This window comes from Saxophila tyrrhenica, assembly GCF_035928015.1.
Source record: "Saxophila tyrrhenica strain CCFEE 5935 chromosome Unknown scaffold_15, whole genome shotgun sequence".
In the NCBI taxonomy this organism is placed as follows: domain Eukaryota; kingdom Fungi; phylum Ascomycota; class Dothideomycetes; order Mycosphaerellales; family Extremaceae; genus Saxophila; species Saxophila tyrrhenica.
Genome location: NW_027041747.1, coordinates 628,448 through 647,020, shown reverse-complemented (window position 1 = coordinate 647,020; position 18,573 = coordinate 628,448). Strand labels below are relative to the sequence as shown.

Sequence of the window (18,573 nt, the reverse complement as noted above, 5' to 3'; positions counted from 1 at the left end):
ATCTTCCACAACCTTCTGCGTCCAAGGCTTTGCCTCGCCTTCCTCAACTTCTGAAGTCTCTGCCAAGAGATATCCATCAAGCAATACATCGCGAAGCATGGACGACCCTACCCCTCAAACAGTCGCCCAGGCAGTGCAGGCCGCAACACAACAACAGGCCCAGCAGCAGCAGATCTCATCGCCGCCAGTCCAGCCCGTGCAGAGCGCGCACAGCAGCGCCATCGACAACTTAACATGCCAGTGGCAGGGCTGCGGCGAGCGATGCGACACAGCAGAAGCACTCTATGTATGTATCATAACAACCACTATGACTCCTGATAATAAGTCGCTAACACGCGCCTCCAGGACCACGTCTGCGAGCGCCATGTCGGGCGCAAGAGCACCAACAACCTCAACTTGACCTGTCAGTGGGGCGCCTGCCGAACCACCACCGTCAAACGCGACCACATCACCTCACACATCCGCGTTCACGTGCCGCTGAAGCCACACAAATGCGACTTCTGCGGGAAGGCGTTCAAGCGCCCGCAGGATCTGAAGAAGCATGTGAAGACACACGCCGATGACAGCGTTCTTATGAACTCGCCCTCGCAAGGCAACAACCGCACCAACATGGGTGGCGGAGGAGGTATGGGCATGCAGAATGGAAAGCGTGAGTGTACATTCACTTACCTGTGCTCAGACCCGAATCATCGACCTGACCCTAGTCTCTATACAGCATATGGCTACTCACCAGCTCAGCATGATGGAGGCATGGGCAACCCATACCCTGCCTACCAGCCCGCCATGGGCAACGGCGCCAACGGCTACGCTCAACCAGCTGGTAACGGCCAGTACGCTGGTTATGGTTCCGTCAACTACCCCGCGAACAACATGCAAGAGATCCAGAGCATGGACACCCGGCGCCGCGCCATCGAAGCTCTTAACGACTTCCTCGGTGACATCAAGCGTCGCGCCATCGACCCGGCTGCTTACTACGACGTCGGCCAGAGGCTGCACAGCAACGCGCTCCCACTCCCAGTCGGCAACGGCTACAACACCGGCTACAGCCAGCCAACCGGCAACTACAACAACAACTACAACACGGCTAGTCTGCTCGAATCCTTCACCCAGGGTGGCAACATGGGTGGCGGTGGTGGTGGCGGTGGCGGCGTGTCGTTGGCGTCTCAGAACTACTCGCTCCCGTTGCCTAACGCTCGCACTAAGAATGATCTGCACGACATTGATCGCTTCCTGGAGCAGCTGCAGGCGACGGTGTACGAGACGAGCAACCACTCCGCCGCGGCAGGCATCCAGCAACCAGGCGTCCACGCCATGCACACCGGCGACATGGGCTTCGGCAACCACCAGGCAGGGTACCGCTCCAGCAACAGCCCGCCAGGCTACAGCAACGGCGGCAGCAGCTCCGGAGATATGCAAGCAATGAGCAGCGGGATGAACATGCCAAATTCGACCGCGACCGCCTTGGACACGCCAGCGCTGACTCCAGCAGCATCCGTCTCCTCCTACGCAAGCTCGGGTCACTCGCCGATGAGCAGCCACAGCAGGTCCAGCCTTGGTGGTCTCGGCTACCCCAACCTTCCCTCCGTCACCGGCATGTCTGACCTAGGCGCTGGCTACCCAACCACAACATCCGCGCCTGCTTCTGGTCTTGCTTCCGGCTTCGAAGGTCTAGACGGCCGCAGGTATAGCGGTGGTCGCCTCCAGCGTCAAGCACCCGCTCAAGACACCGAGATGGCCGACTTCGAAGATGGCTCCCGCACACCGAAGGCTTCTGACAAGCGCTCGAAGAGCAAGGGCTTCAGTAGCATTGACCCTGCTCTCCGCGGCGAGGACGAGAAGTCTTCCTCCGACTCCGGACATGGCTCCGAAGGCGCCGACGACAAGCGTCAAGAAGAGTGGGTCGAGAACATCCGCGTGATCGAGGCGCTCAAGAAGTGGGTCGGCGATAGGTTGAAGAACCATGAGTATGAGGACGAGGAGGCGCAGGTGAAGCATGAGGGCGGGTCGGATAGCAGTATCAACATTGCTAAGCTCGTGGAGGAGAAGATGGCGGATGCGGATGGCGTGCGCTACCCTTCTCTGCCGTCGTAGATCTATTCGACGACTGACGCGTGTGACGAATGGCTGGGATGGTGTTGCGGAGTTCGAGAAGACGACAGGGCGAGCTGAACGCCGCTTGACGTGATGGGATCGGTATGGCTCGGGACTCGGATAGCTGGGATTGAACGGGTATGATTTTGTTGCTTGCTATTATCAGAACGACTTTTGCTTCTGCGAAGAAGCTGCATGCTAGCTTTGAGAAATGCATTGCTTCCACACTTTATACACCCTGTTTCTTCATTTCCTCCTTGTTGACAGCCGCGTCAGGGCTTGCGTAAGCTTGGCGCCATTGACGTCCTCCCTCTGCGAAGCAGCCACATGTTATGTCGCTCAACAGCTTACGGTCCCTCTGCTCACGCACAACGATAGCTGAAATGGGCATGCTCCCTCTAATCTTCATAGACGGCAACTCATCTGCCGTGCGCAATCGAGCCACTTCACATCATACCACCCGTCCAGCCAGCTCACCCCCTAACCTTCCCAAAGATCTTCGACCCGACATTCGACACCTTCAGCACATCCCTAAAGGTCAGACTAATCCTCGTCTCCCTCAAATTATTCCCTCCACTCTCCATAACCCTCTCTCTATCCCCCAGCAAATCCCAATTCGCCACCGTCTCCCCCTTGAGATCAATATCCTCCTTTACTTCAGCGATCCCGTGCAGCGTCTCCGTGTACGCTGAGCCGGCAGTGACGAGCAGGGAGCGCGGTTCTTGGAAGATGCGCCAGGATTGGCGGTCGTCTTGATCCGAGGAGGAGTCGTTGGATTTCTTCTCGGTGACGTCGAGGACGAGGGAGCTGGAGAGGCTGATGGTTGCGACGACGGGGTGGTAGGCGGAGCCGTCTTCGTGGGGCATTATGCCTTGGCCTGGTAGGTATCCGTTCTAACGACGTGTAAGCGTTTGCCCAGGACAGCGTTGGGTGGAAGGGGAAGACGTACGATAAGGCAGTGGTTCGCGGTCTTGTACGGCGAGTCCTGGAAGATGCCCAGTTCGTCTATACGCTGCACCGCTGGTTTGAGCAGCCATTCTGGCAGACCAGATGAGGCAACCAGGGCATTGGATGGAGTTAGACGAGCTGGAATAGCTTGGAGGCGGCGATGAGAGAGCGTGATCCATTGGTTTGCTGGAATCTGGTGGGCTGTTAGTTATTCCTCCTGTGGACCATGGAAACGGATACCTACTTTGCTCAGGATGTATTCTTCTTCGTCTTGAGTGATGAAATTTGGGATGTAGAACATCGAGGCAGGAGCATCCTTGATGCGGGACTGCTCGAGGTCGATTCCTATCTTGTCAGCCATTGTCAAACCACTCTCTGGACTGATATATTAGGTAGTCATCGTGCATGATCGATATTCGAAAGAGTTGTTGGTGAAGACGGATCTCGAAATCGTGAAGCGCTGTCTGTCTCGTGAAAGCGGCCCGTGCCCTCGTGGACTTCACCTTCTATTCTTCGTTCACTTCTTCGTTCTTGGCACATCTACCTGCAATGGCGCCCAAAGGCAAGCAAGGCGACAAGTCGAAAGGCAAAGACTCCGGTGATAAAGGTGGCAAGAAGGAACAAGGCGGAGCCCAAAGCATCAACGTCCGCCACATCTTGTGCGAGAAGCACTCCAAGAAGGAGGAAGCTCTGGCAAAGCTGAACGCTGGGTCAAAGTTCGATGAGGTTGCGAGAGAGTTCTCGGAGGATAAGGCGAGGCAGGGTAACAAAGTCACAATATCCCTTTCTCATGGATCGACTGTGCTAATCACCAAGAGTAGGCGGTTCGTTAGGATGGAAGGGAAAGGGCGCTCTACTGCCGGAGTTCGAGAAAGTGGCATTCGAGCTTGAGCCGTCGACCACAGGGAAGCCGAAATGGAGCGAGTGCAAGACGAGCGAAGGCTACCATATAATTATGGTCGAGGGCAGGAAGTAGGACTTCTACTATTGCTATGTCAAATCTCTGTCTTCCTGCTGGCTGGTCGAACTGCTTCTCGACTCTCGGCTCGATTGACTTGGTCTACATCGGACGCTGCGCATATCTCTTCGTTGCCTCATCCCAGTTCAGCACGCTCCAGAATGCCTTGATATAATCAGGCCTGCGATTCTGGTACTTCAAATAATACGCATGCTCCCAAACATCAAGCCCGATGATCGGAAAGCCGCTTGTGCCGGAGATCACTTCTCCCATGAGAGGCGAGTCCTGGTTCGCGGTCTTAACAACCGCAAGCTCGCCGTTTTGCACGACCAACCAAGCCCACCCGGACCCGAAGACCGTTGTGGCCGTCTTCTCGAACAGTGCCTTGAACTCTTCGATGCTGCCGAACTTCGCCGTGATCGCAGACTCGAGATCTCCAGACAGCGTGGTGCCCATCTTGAGGTTCTTCCAGAAGAATGAATGGTTGGCATGACCACCGCCATGATTGCGGACGGCAGCCTTTTTGTCGGACGGCACTTTGTCCATCTGCCTGATCACCTCGTCGACGGACAAGGAGGACATCTCATGGTCCTTGAGTGCAGCGTTGAGGTTCGTAACGTAGGTCTGGTGGTGCTTCGAGTGGTGGATCTCCATGGTCATTGCATCGAAGTGTGGTTCAAGGGCATCGTAAGAATAGCCGAGTGGAGGCAGAGTGTATGCCATGGTCGCGGTGTCGTTCGTTGTGATGGATTCAAGACTGATGGCACATCGTTAGCTGAAGCTGTTGGACGTCCTTCCTCGAGCCATTTCAACGACACAGTGCGGCACTAGGCGTGCTGCAACCGATCTTGACTGGATCAACGACAAGGACTCACCTCTGTGCTACTAACCCAAGTCGCTCTTGTGCTGCTGATACCATCCGGTTGCCTGTATCCCACAGCGAGAGAGCAAAAGTGAAGTTCGAGAGTTGCACCATAATGTCGTCTTCTCAATGCTGACGTAGAGTAGACTAGTGCACCATCAGGGTAAAGGGCTGAGCTCGAATGAGGGAGTTTCCCTCCAGCTGGTCGCTCGTGATGATTCGTCCTGGCAAAGACTGGGCAGCCCTGCAAGAGGCAGGGCTTTCTCGAGAACGGCCTAAGGAAGATCGATCTGCGGTTGTCGTAGTAGAAGGCGGGCGTCTGTACAGCGTTCTAGTTATGTCACCTGTCTTCCTCTGCAGCTGTGGGCGATGAGCTCAACGAGGAGCCAGAGTATGGATGCTTTCTGATGAATCGCAAGCCGCCGTGCCTATATCCGCTTGACTAGAATCAAGTCAGCAGTATTTTCTAAAGACGCAGTGAGAAGAGGTCGTAGAGGCAGACGTCTTTATCGCAAGATTGATGTCGTCTGGACCCAGGGCTTTTAGTCAGCATTCAATATCACGTGTCCTTTCAACCTCGTCCCCTCAGACTATCGAGATACCTCGCTGCAAGCGCAGAACATGCCACCGCAATGACAACCACCGCCCAAACAAGCCGGCCAACGCCTCCCCACGATGACACTCCTGCCCAAGGCTACGGCAGCTGGGTTCCGCACGATCTACCCTACAACGCCGACTTCGAGGACAGCCTCATTCCAGCAGTCCTCGATTCCAACCGCTCGTCTTCTGGCATCCGCGTAATACCTGAAGACAGCTCTGAAGCCCCGGTCCCAGGCCAGAGCGTGCGCATTCAAGACATCGACCTCACGACCCTCCCCAACCTCACCGAGTCCTCCCTACCCATCCCTCTTTCAGATCCGCGGCGCATCTACGCCTCCTCCATCCCCGGCATAAACCTCACCCATCCGTACGGCTGGACAGAAGGCGGTCCCTCGCTTGATCCAAACCTCGACACGTTCGCGGATGACTTCCTGCTCAACCACCCAGACGTGTCGAACGAAGCGCAACTGCGCGCGGCCGTGGATCACGAAGTGCAGGAGCATTTGGAAGTGGTGAAGGAGAGATTGAGAGCGCGGCAGAAGGCTAAGGAAAGGAATGAACAGATCCAGAAGGAAATTAAGACGTTGACGGATCAACACGATATGGAGTTGAGGATTCAGCAGCGGATGCAGGAGGACCAGAGGCGGAAGAAGGAGGCGAGGGAGAAGAAGAGGGTGGAGAGGGATGGTGGGGGATGAAAAGGCGAGGCGTCGCCTGGGGAGGGCTACATGGACTTGGTTTAAACATGCTGGGGATACTTTGGTGTAGGTTGACAGAGGATTCGACTGATGGCATGCGTGTACCGGTGGCAGTGAAAGAGGGCCGGCTATGGCAATACGACAATATTCCGGCACCACTTGATGCAAACGATTGAATGAAGATGGACATCGAGACGACCCGGTTCAAAGGCTACGCTGATCACCAAGAGGTAGGGGTGCTTGGAAGGCACAGAATGAGATCGCGTAACGGCATGTAGCACCGGAGGTGTGGATTCGCGGTACAAGTAGACTTGTTGGTTGGAAATAGGAAACACGTTCGAGGTAGACATCAACTATCTTCAATCTTCCACTCCTCATCCCCGACATTCCTCTCCCACCTTTGAAGCGACATCTCCCTGACGTCCTTCTTGACGTGCTCTCTGATCTGAGACGTATGCTTCATCTCGCAACAAGTGCCCTTTCCAGACACCTCTGCAATCTCCTGCCCAGCAGTCGCAGCAACATCAATGACATCCTTCCACATTGCCCTCCTGCTGGCGCAACTTGCTCCCCTGGGATCGAATTGCTTCCGTCCCTGTAGGACCCCATTGATCAAGATCTCCTGCCGCTGAGGTGTAACCATCGCGGAGAGGTTGCTCGGTACCGCAGCCGTCGTAGTGCCAGATCGCCTACTGTACTCGAACTCCCTGGTAGTGGTCCGGACGTCGAATGGCTTGAAAGCATATCCGCCTGCCTTCCAACTTTCCCTCTGTCTTGTGTTCAGGCTGGCAACCGCCTTCATCCTACCTTGAGGTCCAAACGCTCGCTCAACAGCCGTGCCCACGTACTGTGACTCCGGCAGCACGAGAGTATACAGATAGACGTTCTCCGGCCACACAAGTCGACTCGTCAGCCCGGAGAGCAAGCTCGTGCACTGCTTCATCGCCAGCTTGTCGCTACAGCTCTTGCTCAGAGTGAGCGGCGCATCCGGGCGAGCAGGCTTGCGGCGTACGATGCCCAGGCGATCGAAGTGTCCTCGCCCCAGCATACTGCTGTCTGTAGCATGTGACCCAGAACTCTTGGACCAAGGTGTATCGTCCTCTTGCTCCGCCATCGTGAGCTCCATCGACGCATCGCCACATGGAGCTTCGGAGCAGTACATGTGTATGCTGACGTCGTCGCGAAGTTCGAAGGGTGCACTGCCCACATCCCCTTCATGCGCGCTCTCGAGTCGTGCATGCCCATCGTCCCTATGCCTCCATCTCACCCATCCGCCGGTATCCTTCTCCTCGAACCCCTTCCTGGCAAGATCCGCGCACTCATCCACCAGAAAGCGATTGAATGCCCGTATAGCCAGTATCTCCGCATGCCAGTCGTGTAGTACGTTGCCTTGCGCCTGTGCAAGTTTGTTCTGTGGGAGGCATTTCATGCCGGTCGCCAGGGCTGCGCACGTAGGCCCGGGTGCGGTGTCTGTTGTCTGCCTTCCATTGCGAGGTGTCACGGTGTCTTCTCTACCAAAGCGTCAATTCCTCCACCGTGGTTATCTTTCAGGGCGGCGGTTTACCTCTACTCAACACGATCCCAGCCAAGGGAACCCATTCTCTTCGCCCATCCGCCAACACCCTCGGCTTGAACTTCACAGGCAAGGCGTGGAAGGCTTGCAGCGCGCAGTCGGCGATCGCGTCGGGATGAGGTGGCATCGGTGTGGAATCCGTGGATCGAAGGAATGGACGCCGAAGGAGAGGTAGAGCAAAGTTGGTGATACTACCTGCCTTTACTGCTTCTCGCGCTCAGAGGTGTGCTCGGTGAGAGCACCCAGCACCTCTGCACCTTTCCTATTGCTTTGGAACTCCGAGAGAAGGGTCAGCACGCTGGACAGCGGAGTCTAATGCTTACATACCTGGTAGCTGGTCGACTGAGTGGAAGGGGCATTGCTAATGTACGGGCGCTTTCACACTTGAGGTACTTTTTCTCTCCAGCGTGCTCGTCCAAGTCTCAACGAAGCGTACAGCACGTCCACGCCTGTTCCTTGTAAGCATTATACTCCGCTGTCCAGCGTGCTGACCCTTCTCTCCAAGTCCCAAAGCAATAGGAAAGGTGCAAAGGTGCTGTGGGTTCTCTCGCCCAAGGAGGCTGAACACCGACTGATCGTGGTAGAACTTGGTCGAGATATGGCACGGCTGGACAAGACATGACAACAAGGACATGGAAAGCGACGCTCAGACAACGTTCGTATGCCATCTATCTGAACGCTGCATGTTGCAGAAATCTAAGCTACAGACAGTACAGCTTGAAGTCCGCATACAGCCTTCCGACAGTCCATCTTCGCTTCATGATCTCGTTTGCATCAAACAAAGGAAATGGTCGATTGTGCTTGAACTGGTGTAGCAGCATGATTGACCCAGCCGACCAAGGCCATGCATGTGTGTCGCAAGTCGCTCGAAACAAGTGGTGAAGAGGGTATGCTCGTCGAGGCAAAACAGGGAAGAACGGCCCGCTTCTGTCCCATGCGAGAAGAAAGGAAGACGCTCAAACACCCATGACAGCCCACAAACATTAGCTTTTGTAGAATGCAAAAGCACACACCGCATCTCAGTCGCACTCGCTTATTTCTTCGATGCCTTCTGGGCGGCCTCTGTGAGATGTATTAGCAAGCGGTCGTTTGGAAGATGGAGCTCTTTTTGCTTACTTGTTACCTTGCCCGCGCCAGACTTCTCAGACTTGGCGACGGACTTGATGACACCGACAGCGACGGTCTGACGCATGTCACGGACGGCGAAGCGACCAAGTGGTGGGTACTCGGTGAAGGCCTCAACGCACATCGGCTTGGACGGAATCATCTTGACGATGGCGGCGTCACCAGACTCTGGAAAGGTTGTTAGCAAGTGGATTGCCAAAGGTGAAATGGTGCTGTCTTACTGATGAACTTAGGCTCGTTCTCAATCGACTTGCCGGTACGACGGTCGATCTTCTCGAGGAGCTCGGAGAACTTGCAGGCGATGTGGGCGGTGTGGCAGTCGAGGACGGGCGCGTAGCCGGCACCGACCTGGCCTGGGTGGTTGAGGACGATGACCTGGGCGTTGAAGGAGTCGCAGCCCTTCGGTGGGTCAGTCTTGGAGTCACCGGCGACGTTGCCACGACGAATCTCCTTGACAGAGACGTTCTTGACGTTGAAGCCGACATTGTCACCAGGAAGACCCTCGGTGAGCTGCTCGTGGTGCATCTCGACGGACTTGACTTCGGTGGTAACACCAGCCGGGGCGAAGGTGACGACCATGCCGGCTTTGATCACACCAGTCTCGACACGACCGACAGGGACCGTGCCAATACCGCCGATCTTGTACACGTCCTGGAGAGGGAGACGAAGAGGCTTGTCGGAGGGACGCTGCGGTGGGTCGATGGCGTCGATGGCCTCGAGCAGGGTCTTGCCGGAGGTCTTGGTCTTGGTCTCCTTCTCCCAGCCCTTGTACCACGGGCAGTTGGTGGAAACCTCAATCATGTTGTCGCCGTTGAAGCCGGAGATCGGGACGAATGGCACGCCCTTGGGGTTGTAGCCAACCTTCTTGATGAACGACGAGGTCTCCTTGATAATCTCACCGTAGCGCTCCTCGGACCACTTGGTGGTGTCCATCTTGTTGATGGCGACGATGAGCTGCTTCACACCCAGCGTGTAGGCGAGGAGAGCGTGCTCACGGGTCTGGCCATCTTTGGAGATACCGGCTTCGAACTCACCAGTGCCGGCAGCGATGATGAGAATGGCGCAGTCGGCCTGGGAGGTACCAGTGATCATGTTCTTGATGAAGTCACGGTGACCGGGGGCGTCAATAACAGTGACGTAGTACTTAGGCGTCTCGAACTTCCAGAGGGCGATGTCGATGGTGATGCCACGCTCACGCTCGGCCTTGAGCTTGTCGAGCACCCACGCGTACTTGAAGGAGCCCTTGCCCAGCTCGGCGGCTTCCTGTGGTTCATGTTATCAGTGAATGTTCAAGATTATTTTGATGTCGATGTCGCTGTCGTTGCGTTGATGGAGAAGAGTGAAGCCGGGGTGTGACCCGGAACTTCGCGAAGCCCCCACCATGATGAAATTTCTGCCCCGCCAGCCCACCAGAAGTGCGCAGCGATAAGAAATTTTGCAGTGCAGGCGACAGCGAGGTGAAAATTGTGCGACATACCTTCTCGAACTTCTCAATGGTACGCTTGTCGATACCGCCGCATTTGTAGATCAAGTCTGTGAAACATGTGAGCCGTCTGCCGTCGCGGTCGCAGTGAGGTGAAACTTACGCCCGGTGGTGGTCGACTTGCCGGAGTCGACATGGCCGATGACGACGACGTTGATATGAGTCTTGTCCTTACTGTGTGTTGTCAGCCGCTGCTCTTGCGTCGTGATGTGAAGTGATGGCGACATACCCCATGGTGTCGGTGTTGTGGTGTGTGAAGTGTGTTTCGTGGAAGTGGTCGGAAGTACTGAAGGATTGAGTTGCTGGCGCCAATGTCAGTATGCGACGATCGTGAGATGGATGAGGGTGATGAAGACCTACCTCAGATGACGCAGCTGTACTGAAGATGTATCAGAGTGCACGTCGGTATGAGGGACGAAGAGAAAAAGAAGTTGGTTGCTGGAAGGTTGGTCTGAATTTTATGGCTCTCAGTGCGCTTGGTGGGGCAGCGATCGCTTTAGGTTTAGCGCAATTTGGTGGGGCAGCAACGACATCACACGAGTTGAGTCGAGTGTTGGAGGTGGCAAATAGCGCAAACACTGCATGAAGACGCCGGTGAAAAATGTGCATGCGGCTGATTGGCAAGCGATGGACAGTGAAAGCGGCCAAGCGATCATAGCTGGCAGTCTTCTCCGACACGAGATAGTGACCAAAAAGACCACATCCCTCTCGCCAGTGGGCTGTTATTGTCTGTGAGAGGGTCCCTTCCACGGCTCGCTCTGACCTGACGGGCCGCTTTCACTGTCGATATCTTGATTGGGACTACGGTGCCTGCAGGAGGCTGTTGACTCACCACTGTAGGAGGTATGGTAAATCCGTACAGAGGAAGCACATCGACAGCACCACATGTCTTCAAGTGAAGCATATGCGTTCAATTGACGTTTGTCCTTGTCTACGTATATCGTATGAAAGGGGCATTACTCTCATCACTCTCAAGACCTCCTCCAGATGTTGAACGCACCGGCTGCTCATGTTCAGGTTGCTGCAGTCCAAACCCCTCATCACCAGCCCACGCCGGCTTCAGCTCCCTAGCAGCAAGCCTCGTGATGGTTCTCGCCAGTCCCAGGCCAGTCTCCACTAGGTTCAGAGTAGCCGCGCGCCTGCTCTTCTCATTGTCCTCCGCCTCCTGAGCCCACCAACCACGATCACGATACATTCGCCGGAGGCTCAGCTCGGTCCTCTGACCTTCCAGGTACTCGCCGTCGATGTTGCTATACTGCAGCCAAGTGCCAGGCAGCATACCGTCCAGCACCTGTCGCAACCCAGGATCCACGTGGTCACGACAAAGTCCGTCTTGCGGACGTTCAAAGCCCATGGACTGGACAAGTTCGAAGCGATCGAACATGTAGTTAACCTCGACACCTTCGTTGTCAACCTTTTGGCCTTCCTGAGCTTTCGCCGACACCAGCCACGGTGGCAGCCTCATTTTCAGGATCGGGTGCGGTTCTTCTATTGGACGACCGTTCTCGACGGCTTCTCGCAGGAGCTTTGTGGAATCGCGCAAGCCCAGCCATCTCGCAAGGCTGTCGGACGTTTTCACCTTCGCCATCTTCATCGCCACATCTCGGGAGAAGCAAAGGTCCACAGCTTCGCCAGGAAGTGGAACCAGCACTTGTTGGCTGGAGATTGTGGTTCTGACAACTTCTGGCTGCATGTTACGAAGAGACTCGAAGCGGATGGAGATCCTTGGGAGAGCTATCAAATCTTCGGGGCCGTCTGAATGGAGCGGCGAGGGCATGAAGTGCGCCACAAGAGAAGGAGAACGAGTTTCGCGAATCTCTGCTACGGTTTGTGCCCTTCCTCTTGCCTGCGCATCGAACCGTGTACGTGGCGTGAAGTAGGACAACAGTGCGGTCAGCTGCGGGATTCTGCCATGAATGATGGGATCATGCAAGTCCCACGAGCCGCTTGCCATACTAGCATCGTTGCTTTGTGGCGGCTGGCTTGTGGGGACATGTCGGTCTTCTTCTAAAATCGGAGACAGGTGTCTGCAAAATTGGATGTTCCACGACGTAGGCCGAATCTTGGATAGCTGTTCTAGGGTCTTCTCGTGGTTTGCTGCAGTGCCAAGGCAGGGCCAGTACGGCTTCAGGGTATTCAAATACTCAGCCAGGTCTTGAGCCTGGTTGGCGTAATCAGAACTCTCCATATCGGGCGAGGGCTCTCTCGATAGCGTTTGAGACGAACGTGAGGCTGTCATGGCTGTTGAGGCGTTGCCGCGCTCCAAGCTAGTTGTCTTAACGAGCCGACCTAACGAACGACGGTGATGGCGGAGATGCAAGCCAGACAGATCGTGCTCGAGCGGTTGCATGCGCGGATCCCCATGTTCATGTGCTGGTAGACCTTCTTTCGCGCTGTGCAGCGGTCGAATTTCAGTGCTGACTCCCCAGGGAAGGCTCACTATCGACAACAACCGACGCCTCGCGGTGTGCAAGTCTTTAATCGACCGCCCCCAGATGAATACGGTTCCGTCTCCGACGAGCTCGAAGACTGTTCTGGTACGGCGGCTTATGTTAGTGCAAAGCTGTGAGGCCAGGAGCTGGGGTATGTCGCTTGGTCGGCTACCTGTACCAAATAAGCGGCTGAACTTTGACAGGTCCACTTTGAGATGTAAGAGGTCTTCAAAGTTGCGTTGGATCTCACGTGCCATTTGCTCCGCCTCAAGTCGGTGTCCCGTGATGCGTACCACATTGTTAGGCTGGTAAGCGCGCACCTCGCATTTCTCTATCAACGGATTCGAGTCCACGAGTGAGTGGTACATCGGTCTGTCCGCGCTCTGCAAATCAAACATATACGTGACTTGCCAGCTTTTCAACTCAAACTCCAGCTCGCCAACGTCCTGCAATTCAGCGATGTTCGTCAGGTCCCAAGCGTAGCGCAGAATCTGGTTGATAATTGTGGCTTTTCTTTTGCCGACGTCGTTCTTCGAGATTGTGATACCTTCGCCATGTCGTTCGCTCAAAGGAGTCGTCCCTGCGCGCCAGGATGATAATGCCGGCCCACTCTTGCGTGTAATCTTCGCCTTCGGTATAATTCGAACAGTTTCAGCGTTGACCTTCGACATTTGCAGCTTGTCGGTGAGATATGTTGTAAGCTGTTTCGTGTTGTACGCCTGATCCAGAGATCTAGCCAGTGCTTGAAATTGTCTGTCGTCGGCCGTAGTCGAGGTCGGCCGCAATGCCTCGATAGACTCGAGAACCTCTGCTCTGCCTGGCATGCTTTGCAACGACACGATGTCGCTGGCGTTCTGGCCATCACTGGGTGCGAGAGATTGTCTCATGTGATCTTGCCGTTGCGCCACATTGTTCGCCTCTGGTGCATCATGTATGATGGTCACATCAAACGGCTTGCCCATTGCCGTAGAATTGAGGCGCTCAGTAGTCTGGTGCTGGCGCCGGCCATGTTTCCCAGCCTCCCGACTCAATGTGTGTTTTGACCGCTGGCTTCCATCAGTATCCTCGGGCTGTGTATCATCGGTATGATTTTCTTCTGCCTCGCGATATTGACGGCCGGGAGCTGTGAAGCGTCTTTGGCTTGGTGATGCGGGAGGTAGGCATGCTGTCCGACGGCGACCGCATCCAGGTAGGATGATTTGCCGTAGCTGACATCGTAGACATACTGACGATGCCGTCCGACCTCCAGTTGATAGCATATGCGAGCAGGTTTTGGGAAGGATCGCAAGTGCGCGTGAAGCTGGGATCCGACAAGAACTAAAGCCGAATCCGGAAGGAGTGGCTCGTAGGGCTGAAGAGGCAACAACACGCATGTTCTACAATTACTTCTGCCCCGTTCAACAACGTCTTGGGTATGCACGGCAAAACTTCGACGAGATAGATGCTTGTGTCTGCGCGAAGACCACTTCGCAATGTTGGACGAGCAAAATGTCCAACGACCTATTTGCTGCTTTTGGAAGCCCACCACCCAGCAATAAACAATCCCATGAAGCAGAAGACCCATGGCGGCAGTTAGCCAACGCCGATGACAGCCAACCATGGACGGAACCCAATGCGAAGCAACCCAAATTGTCTGGCACGTCAGATTTGGCCAGCCAGGCGGACAACGACGACGATGACTTTGGAGACTTTGAAGACGCTTCAGTAACAACAACTGCACAACCTACAGCAGAGAAGCCAGACGGTGTACCTTCGCGGGCCTCAGCAGCGTCGTCTGCCGCGTCTAAAACGAGCTCTCGCAGTACACAGAAGCCATTCCCTCCCAAGGCGCCTCCTTCTCAGCCAGCCAAACCTGCGGCTAAGCCGAAAGACAGCGCCCGGCACCCTTTTGCCAATCACATGGATCTGCTTTTTGAGACCGGTGACGATGAGTATGATGCCGGAGCTGACGAGTTGGCCGATCTGTCCAACAACCCTGAGGCCGCTATGGCATATTCGAAGCGGATCATCGCAGAACAGCAAGCCGCTCAGGAAAAGTCTCAGCCTGTGGTTCGAAAACAACCTATCTCCACGGCGGTTCCAAAATCAGAGCCTAAACCTGCGCCTAACAAGCTCAGGAAAAAGTCTGGATATGCGCCACCAAGCCGCAATGCTGAGGTCCTGTTCGACGCCGACACTGTCAGTGCTGGGGAGGACGATGATTTTGGAGATTTCGAGGATTGGCAGGAAACAGCGATTCATTCGAGGACTCCTTCGAAGGCCAAAGCTACCCAGAAACAGGTTGCTATGCCTGCGCTAGATCTACTTGGACTAGATGAAGCGCCCGAAGTTAGCAGTGGATATGACAGCACATCGAAGGGCGTTACCTCACCAAAACCCTCTGATCTGAAGTCAGCTCAGGAGAGGGTCCACCAAAATCCACAACCTAACCTGTCGAGTGTCTCCGCTGCTGAAGACGATGAATGGGCGGACTTTGAGACGACCGCACCACAGTCTCCGCCAATACCTACTCCCTCAAGACCGCTTCCGAGCTCGGGTCCCAACACTCATCGGTCTCACGCCACTGTCAAACCAGAACTCCTCCCACCAACCAATATACCAACCCCCATAATGCTCCTCTCGCTGTTTTCACCCCTCTTCTCTTCTGCAGACGACGCACTATTCGACACCCTCTCCAAGCTAGATCTCAAGCAACGCCAGGCTCTTCTCGCTCACCCAGCCAGCCATCAATTCCTCCGCGGCTACCTCGGTCACTGCGGTGTCCTCGCCCACATCGTCGCCGGCCGCAAGCTCCGTTGGAAGCGAGACCAGCGCCTCTCACAAAACATGCGAATCGGTCCTGCCGCTGCTGGCGGCAAAGGTGGGATGAAGCTTACCGGCTTGGACAAGACCGAGGTTGCGAAGGAAGATCGAGAAGTCGTTGATGTGCTGCGGCTGTGGAAGGGTCAGGTAGGCAAGTTGAGGACCGCTGTGACCGCGGCATCCGCTACGCCGGGTTTGCCGAAGCTGCCGCATGTGCCGGAGATTGCGGAGCAGATGCCTGTGAAGACGTTGAAGCAGACTGAGGGCGGGATTATGGCACCGCATGCGTGCGCACTCTGTGGGCTGAGGAGGGAGGAGAGGGTGGCAAAGGTTGATGTAGAGATTGAGGATAGTTTTGGAGAGTGGTGGGTTCAGGGTATGAATATGCATGTGGTGTGTAGGAAGTTCTGGGAGGAGTTTGAAAGGAAGTTGAAGTCGAGATAGTAGCAGTTGGCGATCCCAGCAGTATATCCAGCGAGCTCTCATATCGACTTCCATGCAAGTTCCGTTCACTGTACTCTCCAAGGTTTCTGCCGAAAACGACGCTGAAAACACATGAGAATGAAGACAAATCGACAGGGACATAAGCAGTGGAGATCTGACATTGTTCTGACATTATTCATGGCTTCGTTATGCATGCTCTAGGCTATCATCTCGACTTTTTGCTCTGTGTGGCAGATTCGAGTCCGTCCAAGATCTCCTTGCCGAAGACGTATACGAGATAGCCAGGCACGACGATCCAGGCAAAGTTCATCGGTCCCCAAAACAAGATGAGGGTCGCCCAGTCATTATGGCCAATGTTCGCGAACCCTGAGCACTATTAGGAACTAGCATCAAAATAATGGGCATTGAATACATACCGGCGCAAGCCTCAATGACCCAGTACAATACCGTCTTGAAGCAAGTCACCAACGCAGTCCCGAACCCAAGCAGCGTCGCGAACGCCGCCACCCTCCCAGTCACCGTCCGACTCTCACTCAAAGCCCTCAACTGCCCCATAGCACTCTTATCCGGCGCCCCGCTGCCTTGCCGCGGCTCCTGCTCGCCATACTCATACACCATGTACAAGTAAACCATATACGCCGCCGTTTCAAACGCATTGCTGATTCCCTGGGCTGCTGTCCAACCTTCGTGCGCGTTGTACGCTTTGAAGCCGTATACGTAATCGACGGTGCCGTACATGCCGTAGGGATACCATATCTTACTGAGAGACCCTCCAGGCATTGAGAGCGGGCGGAGCAGGACGTAGCCTGTGTCCCAGATCACGAGCGGAAGGCTGATGGCGAGCCATAGCAAGGTGAAGTTGGAGGGTGTGTGCGACCACCCTAATTGCGGAGGTGTGCGCGAGAGAGTGGGTGCGCGCGGTCGGGCTGGTGTTTGAGGTTGAAATACTGCTTTGGTGGGACTTGCGTTGTTCGCGGTCGATGTTCGAGTTGTGCGCTTGCGAGGCGATTCCTGCGCTGTCGCTTGCGCGGTTTCGGGGTCTGGGAATTCTTTTGGGTGGTTTCGAGTCGCGACCATGTTGGCAATCGATTTGAGGTATTGGCGACTATGCGCTGGTATAGTGGTTCGGTATACGTAGAATGCGCCGCGAGGTGAGGTTCGGAAACAAGACGAAGTGGGAGCGAGGCACAACGCTTTCCCCAGCCTCCTCCTCCTCCACTTGTCGATCAGACTGATCCCACTGACGTGATGCAGCCGTGCGAGGTTAAGCGCCACGCTCAGAAGATTGGCATGCACCGTCGAAGCGAGAACCGGACGCAGGTTGTGCTGGCGACAGCCTTGACAACAAATGGAATGGGGAAGAACAGCGAAGTACAGACGGTGTGAGGTACTACAGCTCAGCCATATGCCCCTTCTGATACCAGCTCCATATATTCAAGCCAATCTTCGTGCCCTTGGTAACAGGCATACCAGCATGAATGACCTCCTTGTACCCTCTTCTCTCGCTATCGAAGTTCATCCAGAAGATGGCGTTCCCTTCCTTCGCCTTAAAAGTGACTCCTTCGCCACCTGCGTCCTTGCCGCATTGTATATATCGACACCACTTTGGGTCGTCCGGCATCCGCAGCCTAGGGAAGTTGGTCTGCTGCTTGTCAGTATGACTCCGTCCAAAAGGGTGCTGGGGGACGTACGCCGCCGCCTTCACAATCGGCTTTCAGGTACACCATGAACGTGCTGACCCTCATCGCCTCCTTGGTCGCTGTACTCCAGTCGTAGTGGAAGGAGTAGTGGCCAGAGACATTGTAGCGTTGCGTCCAAAGGCGCTCGATGAAGGTATCTTTGGGCCAACCTTGAATCGATAAGGCTCGCTGCTCGATACACTGAACAACGTCGTCTCGAGGTATGAGCGCCTTCTCCGACTTGCGCACAGCCTCGTCCTCGGTCTCAACACCTGCATTGAACACGGTGGACTTCTGCCACTTCCCTTCGCTGTTTATGTGTTAGTGATGTTTTTGAACTCGCTGGACTCGGCATTACCTGATATCAACAAGATGTTCCACCTCGTCGCCGCTCAAGAAGCCATCAATATAGATCACCAGAGGCTGTGTAGAGAAGATATGCATATCAACTCCATGCTTCGAGCATTTCAGATCTTTCCAATCTGGATAGACCAGTGACTCGGCTCTGGCGCGAGCGATTGGCACATCTTGCTCGCTCGTGCTCTCAATGTGACTTGGGGTCTTTAGACCTGGAGCACCCAAGACAATGTAGATAACAATGCTGATCGCAGCGACTTCGACAATCGTGCGCCAGCGAAATGGCTTGTCAGACATGTTGATACATTTTTGAGAGTTGGATTGATTCGAAGGTTTTTGATTGACTTCGATTGGTGGAGCGGAGCACGTTGCAAGAAAGCGTCGCGACGCGCACTACGAACGTCAAATCATCTGTCGAGATCACGCTTACAGATGGTCTGATACTCTGATGTCTTCTTTGCCGTAGGCGGCTGCAGTATGTGATTGTAGACACTGACGATTCCGCAAGAACACATGGGAGA

General features: G+C 55.1%; 10 protein-coding genes across 10 annotated transcripts; 4 read left to right on the top strand and 6 right to left on the bottom strand.

Moving 5' to 3' along the window:
• Positions 1 to 97: 97 nt before the first annotated feature.
• On the top strand, positions 98 to 2,091 carry LTR77_008885 (uncharacterized protein; the record flags this gene model as incomplete). The annotated part of the gene is made up of 3 exons (XM_064806114.1): positions 98 to 286; positions 346 to 649; positions 716 to 2,091. 3 exons carry the CDS (start codon positions 98 to 100, stop codon positions 2,089 to 2,091), a joined length of 1,869 nt encoding a protein of 622 aa, XP_064655973.1.
• Positions 2,092 to 2,564: 473 nt separating this feature from the next.
• LTR77_008884 (uncharacterized protein) lies at positions 2,565 to 3,400 on the bottom strand (the record flags this gene model as incomplete). The annotated part of the gene is made up of 3 exons (XM_064806113.1): positions 2,565 to 2,984; positions 3,041 to 3,232; positions 3,284 to 3,400. The coding sequence occupies 3 exons, from the start codon at positions 3,398 to 3,400 to the stop codon at positions 2,565 to 2,567; spliced, it is 729 nt and encodes a 242-aa protein (XP_064655972.1).
• Positions 3,401 to 3,588: 188 nt separating this feature from the next.
• PIN4_2 (Peptidyl-prolyl cis-trans isomerase pin4) lies at positions 3,589 to 4,015 on the top strand (the record flags this gene model as incomplete). Its single annotated transcript, XM_064806112.1, has 2 exons — positions 3,589 to 3,802; positions 3,861 to 4,015. The coding sequence occupies 2 exons, from the start codon at positions 3,589 to 3,591 to the stop codon at positions 4,013 to 4,015; spliced, it is 369 nt and encodes a 122-aa protein (XP_064655971.1).
• Positions 4,016 to 4,099: 84 nt separating this feature from the next.
• Positions 4,100 to 4,720, bottom strand: LTR77_008882 (uncharacterized protein; the record flags this gene model as incomplete). Its single annotated transcript, XM_064806111.1, has 1 exon — positions 4,100 to 4,720. One exon carries the CDS (start codon positions 4,718 to 4,720, stop codon positions 4,100 to 4,102), a length of 621 nt encoding a protein of 206 aa, XP_064655970.1.
• Positions 4,721 to 5,491: 771 nt separating this feature from the next.
• Positions 5,492 to 6,157, top strand: LTR77_008881 (uncharacterized protein; the record flags this gene model as incomplete). The annotated part of the gene is made up of 1 exon (XM_064806110.1): positions 5,492 to 6,157. One exon carries the CDS (start codon positions 5,492 to 5,494, stop codon positions 6,155 to 6,157), a length of 666 nt encoding a protein of 221 aa, XP_064655969.1.
• Positions 6,158 to 6,506: 349 nt separating this feature from the next.
• LTR77_008880 (uncharacterized protein) lies at positions 6,507 to 7,586 on the bottom strand (the record flags this gene model as incomplete). The annotated part of the gene is made up of 1 exon (XM_064806109.1): positions 6,507 to 7,586. One exon carries the CDS (start codon positions 7,584 to 7,586, stop codon positions 6,507 to 6,509), a length of 1,080 nt encoding a protein of 359 aa, XP_064655968.1.
• Positions 7,587 to 8,763: 1,177 nt separating this feature from the next.
• Positions 8,764 to 10,572, bottom strand: TEF1 (translation elongation factor EF-1 alpha; the record flags this gene model as incomplete). The annotated part of the gene is made up of 6 exons (XM_064806108.1): positions 8,764 to 8,792; positions 8,847 to 9,023; positions 9,077 to 10,118; positions 10,333 to 10,388; positions 10,442 to 10,512; positions 10,568 to 10,572. The coding sequence occupies 6 exons, from the start codon at positions 10,570 to 10,572 to the stop codon at positions 8,764 to 8,766; spliced, it is 1,380 nt and encodes a 459-aa protein (XP_064655967.1).
• A 3,360-nt stretch (positions 10,573 to 13,932) lies between these two features.
• Positions 13,933 to 16,016, top strand: LTR77_008878 (uncharacterized protein; the record flags this gene model as incomplete). The annotated part of the gene is made up of 2 exons (XM_064806107.1): positions 13,933 to 13,959; positions 14,040 to 16,016. 2 exons carry the CDS (start codon positions 13,933 to 13,935, stop codon positions 16,014 to 16,016), a joined length of 2,004 nt encoding a protein of 667 aa, XP_064655966.1.
• Positions 16,017 to 16,221: 205 nt separating this feature from the next.
• LTR77_008877 (uncharacterized protein) lies at positions 16,222 to 17,093 on the bottom strand (the record flags this gene model as incomplete). The annotated part of the gene is made up of 2 exons (XM_064806106.1): positions 16,222 to 16,382; positions 16,433 to 17,093. The coding sequence occupies 2 exons, from the start codon at positions 17,091 to 17,093 to the stop codon at positions 16,222 to 16,224; spliced, it is 822 nt and encodes a 273-aa protein (XP_064655965.1).
• A 313-nt stretch (positions 17,094 to 17,406) lies between these two features.
• On the bottom strand, positions 17,407 to 18,349 carry LTR77_008876 (uncharacterized protein; the record flags this gene model as incomplete). The annotated part of the gene is made up of 3 exons (XM_064806105.1): positions 17,407 to 17,658; positions 17,708 to 18,005; positions 18,054 to 18,349. The coding sequence occupies 3 exons, from the start codon at positions 18,347 to 18,349 to the stop codon at positions 17,407 to 17,409; spliced, it is 846 nt and encodes a 281-aa protein (XP_064655964.1).
• Between the last annotated feature and the right edge of the window lie 224 nt (positions 18,350 to 18,573).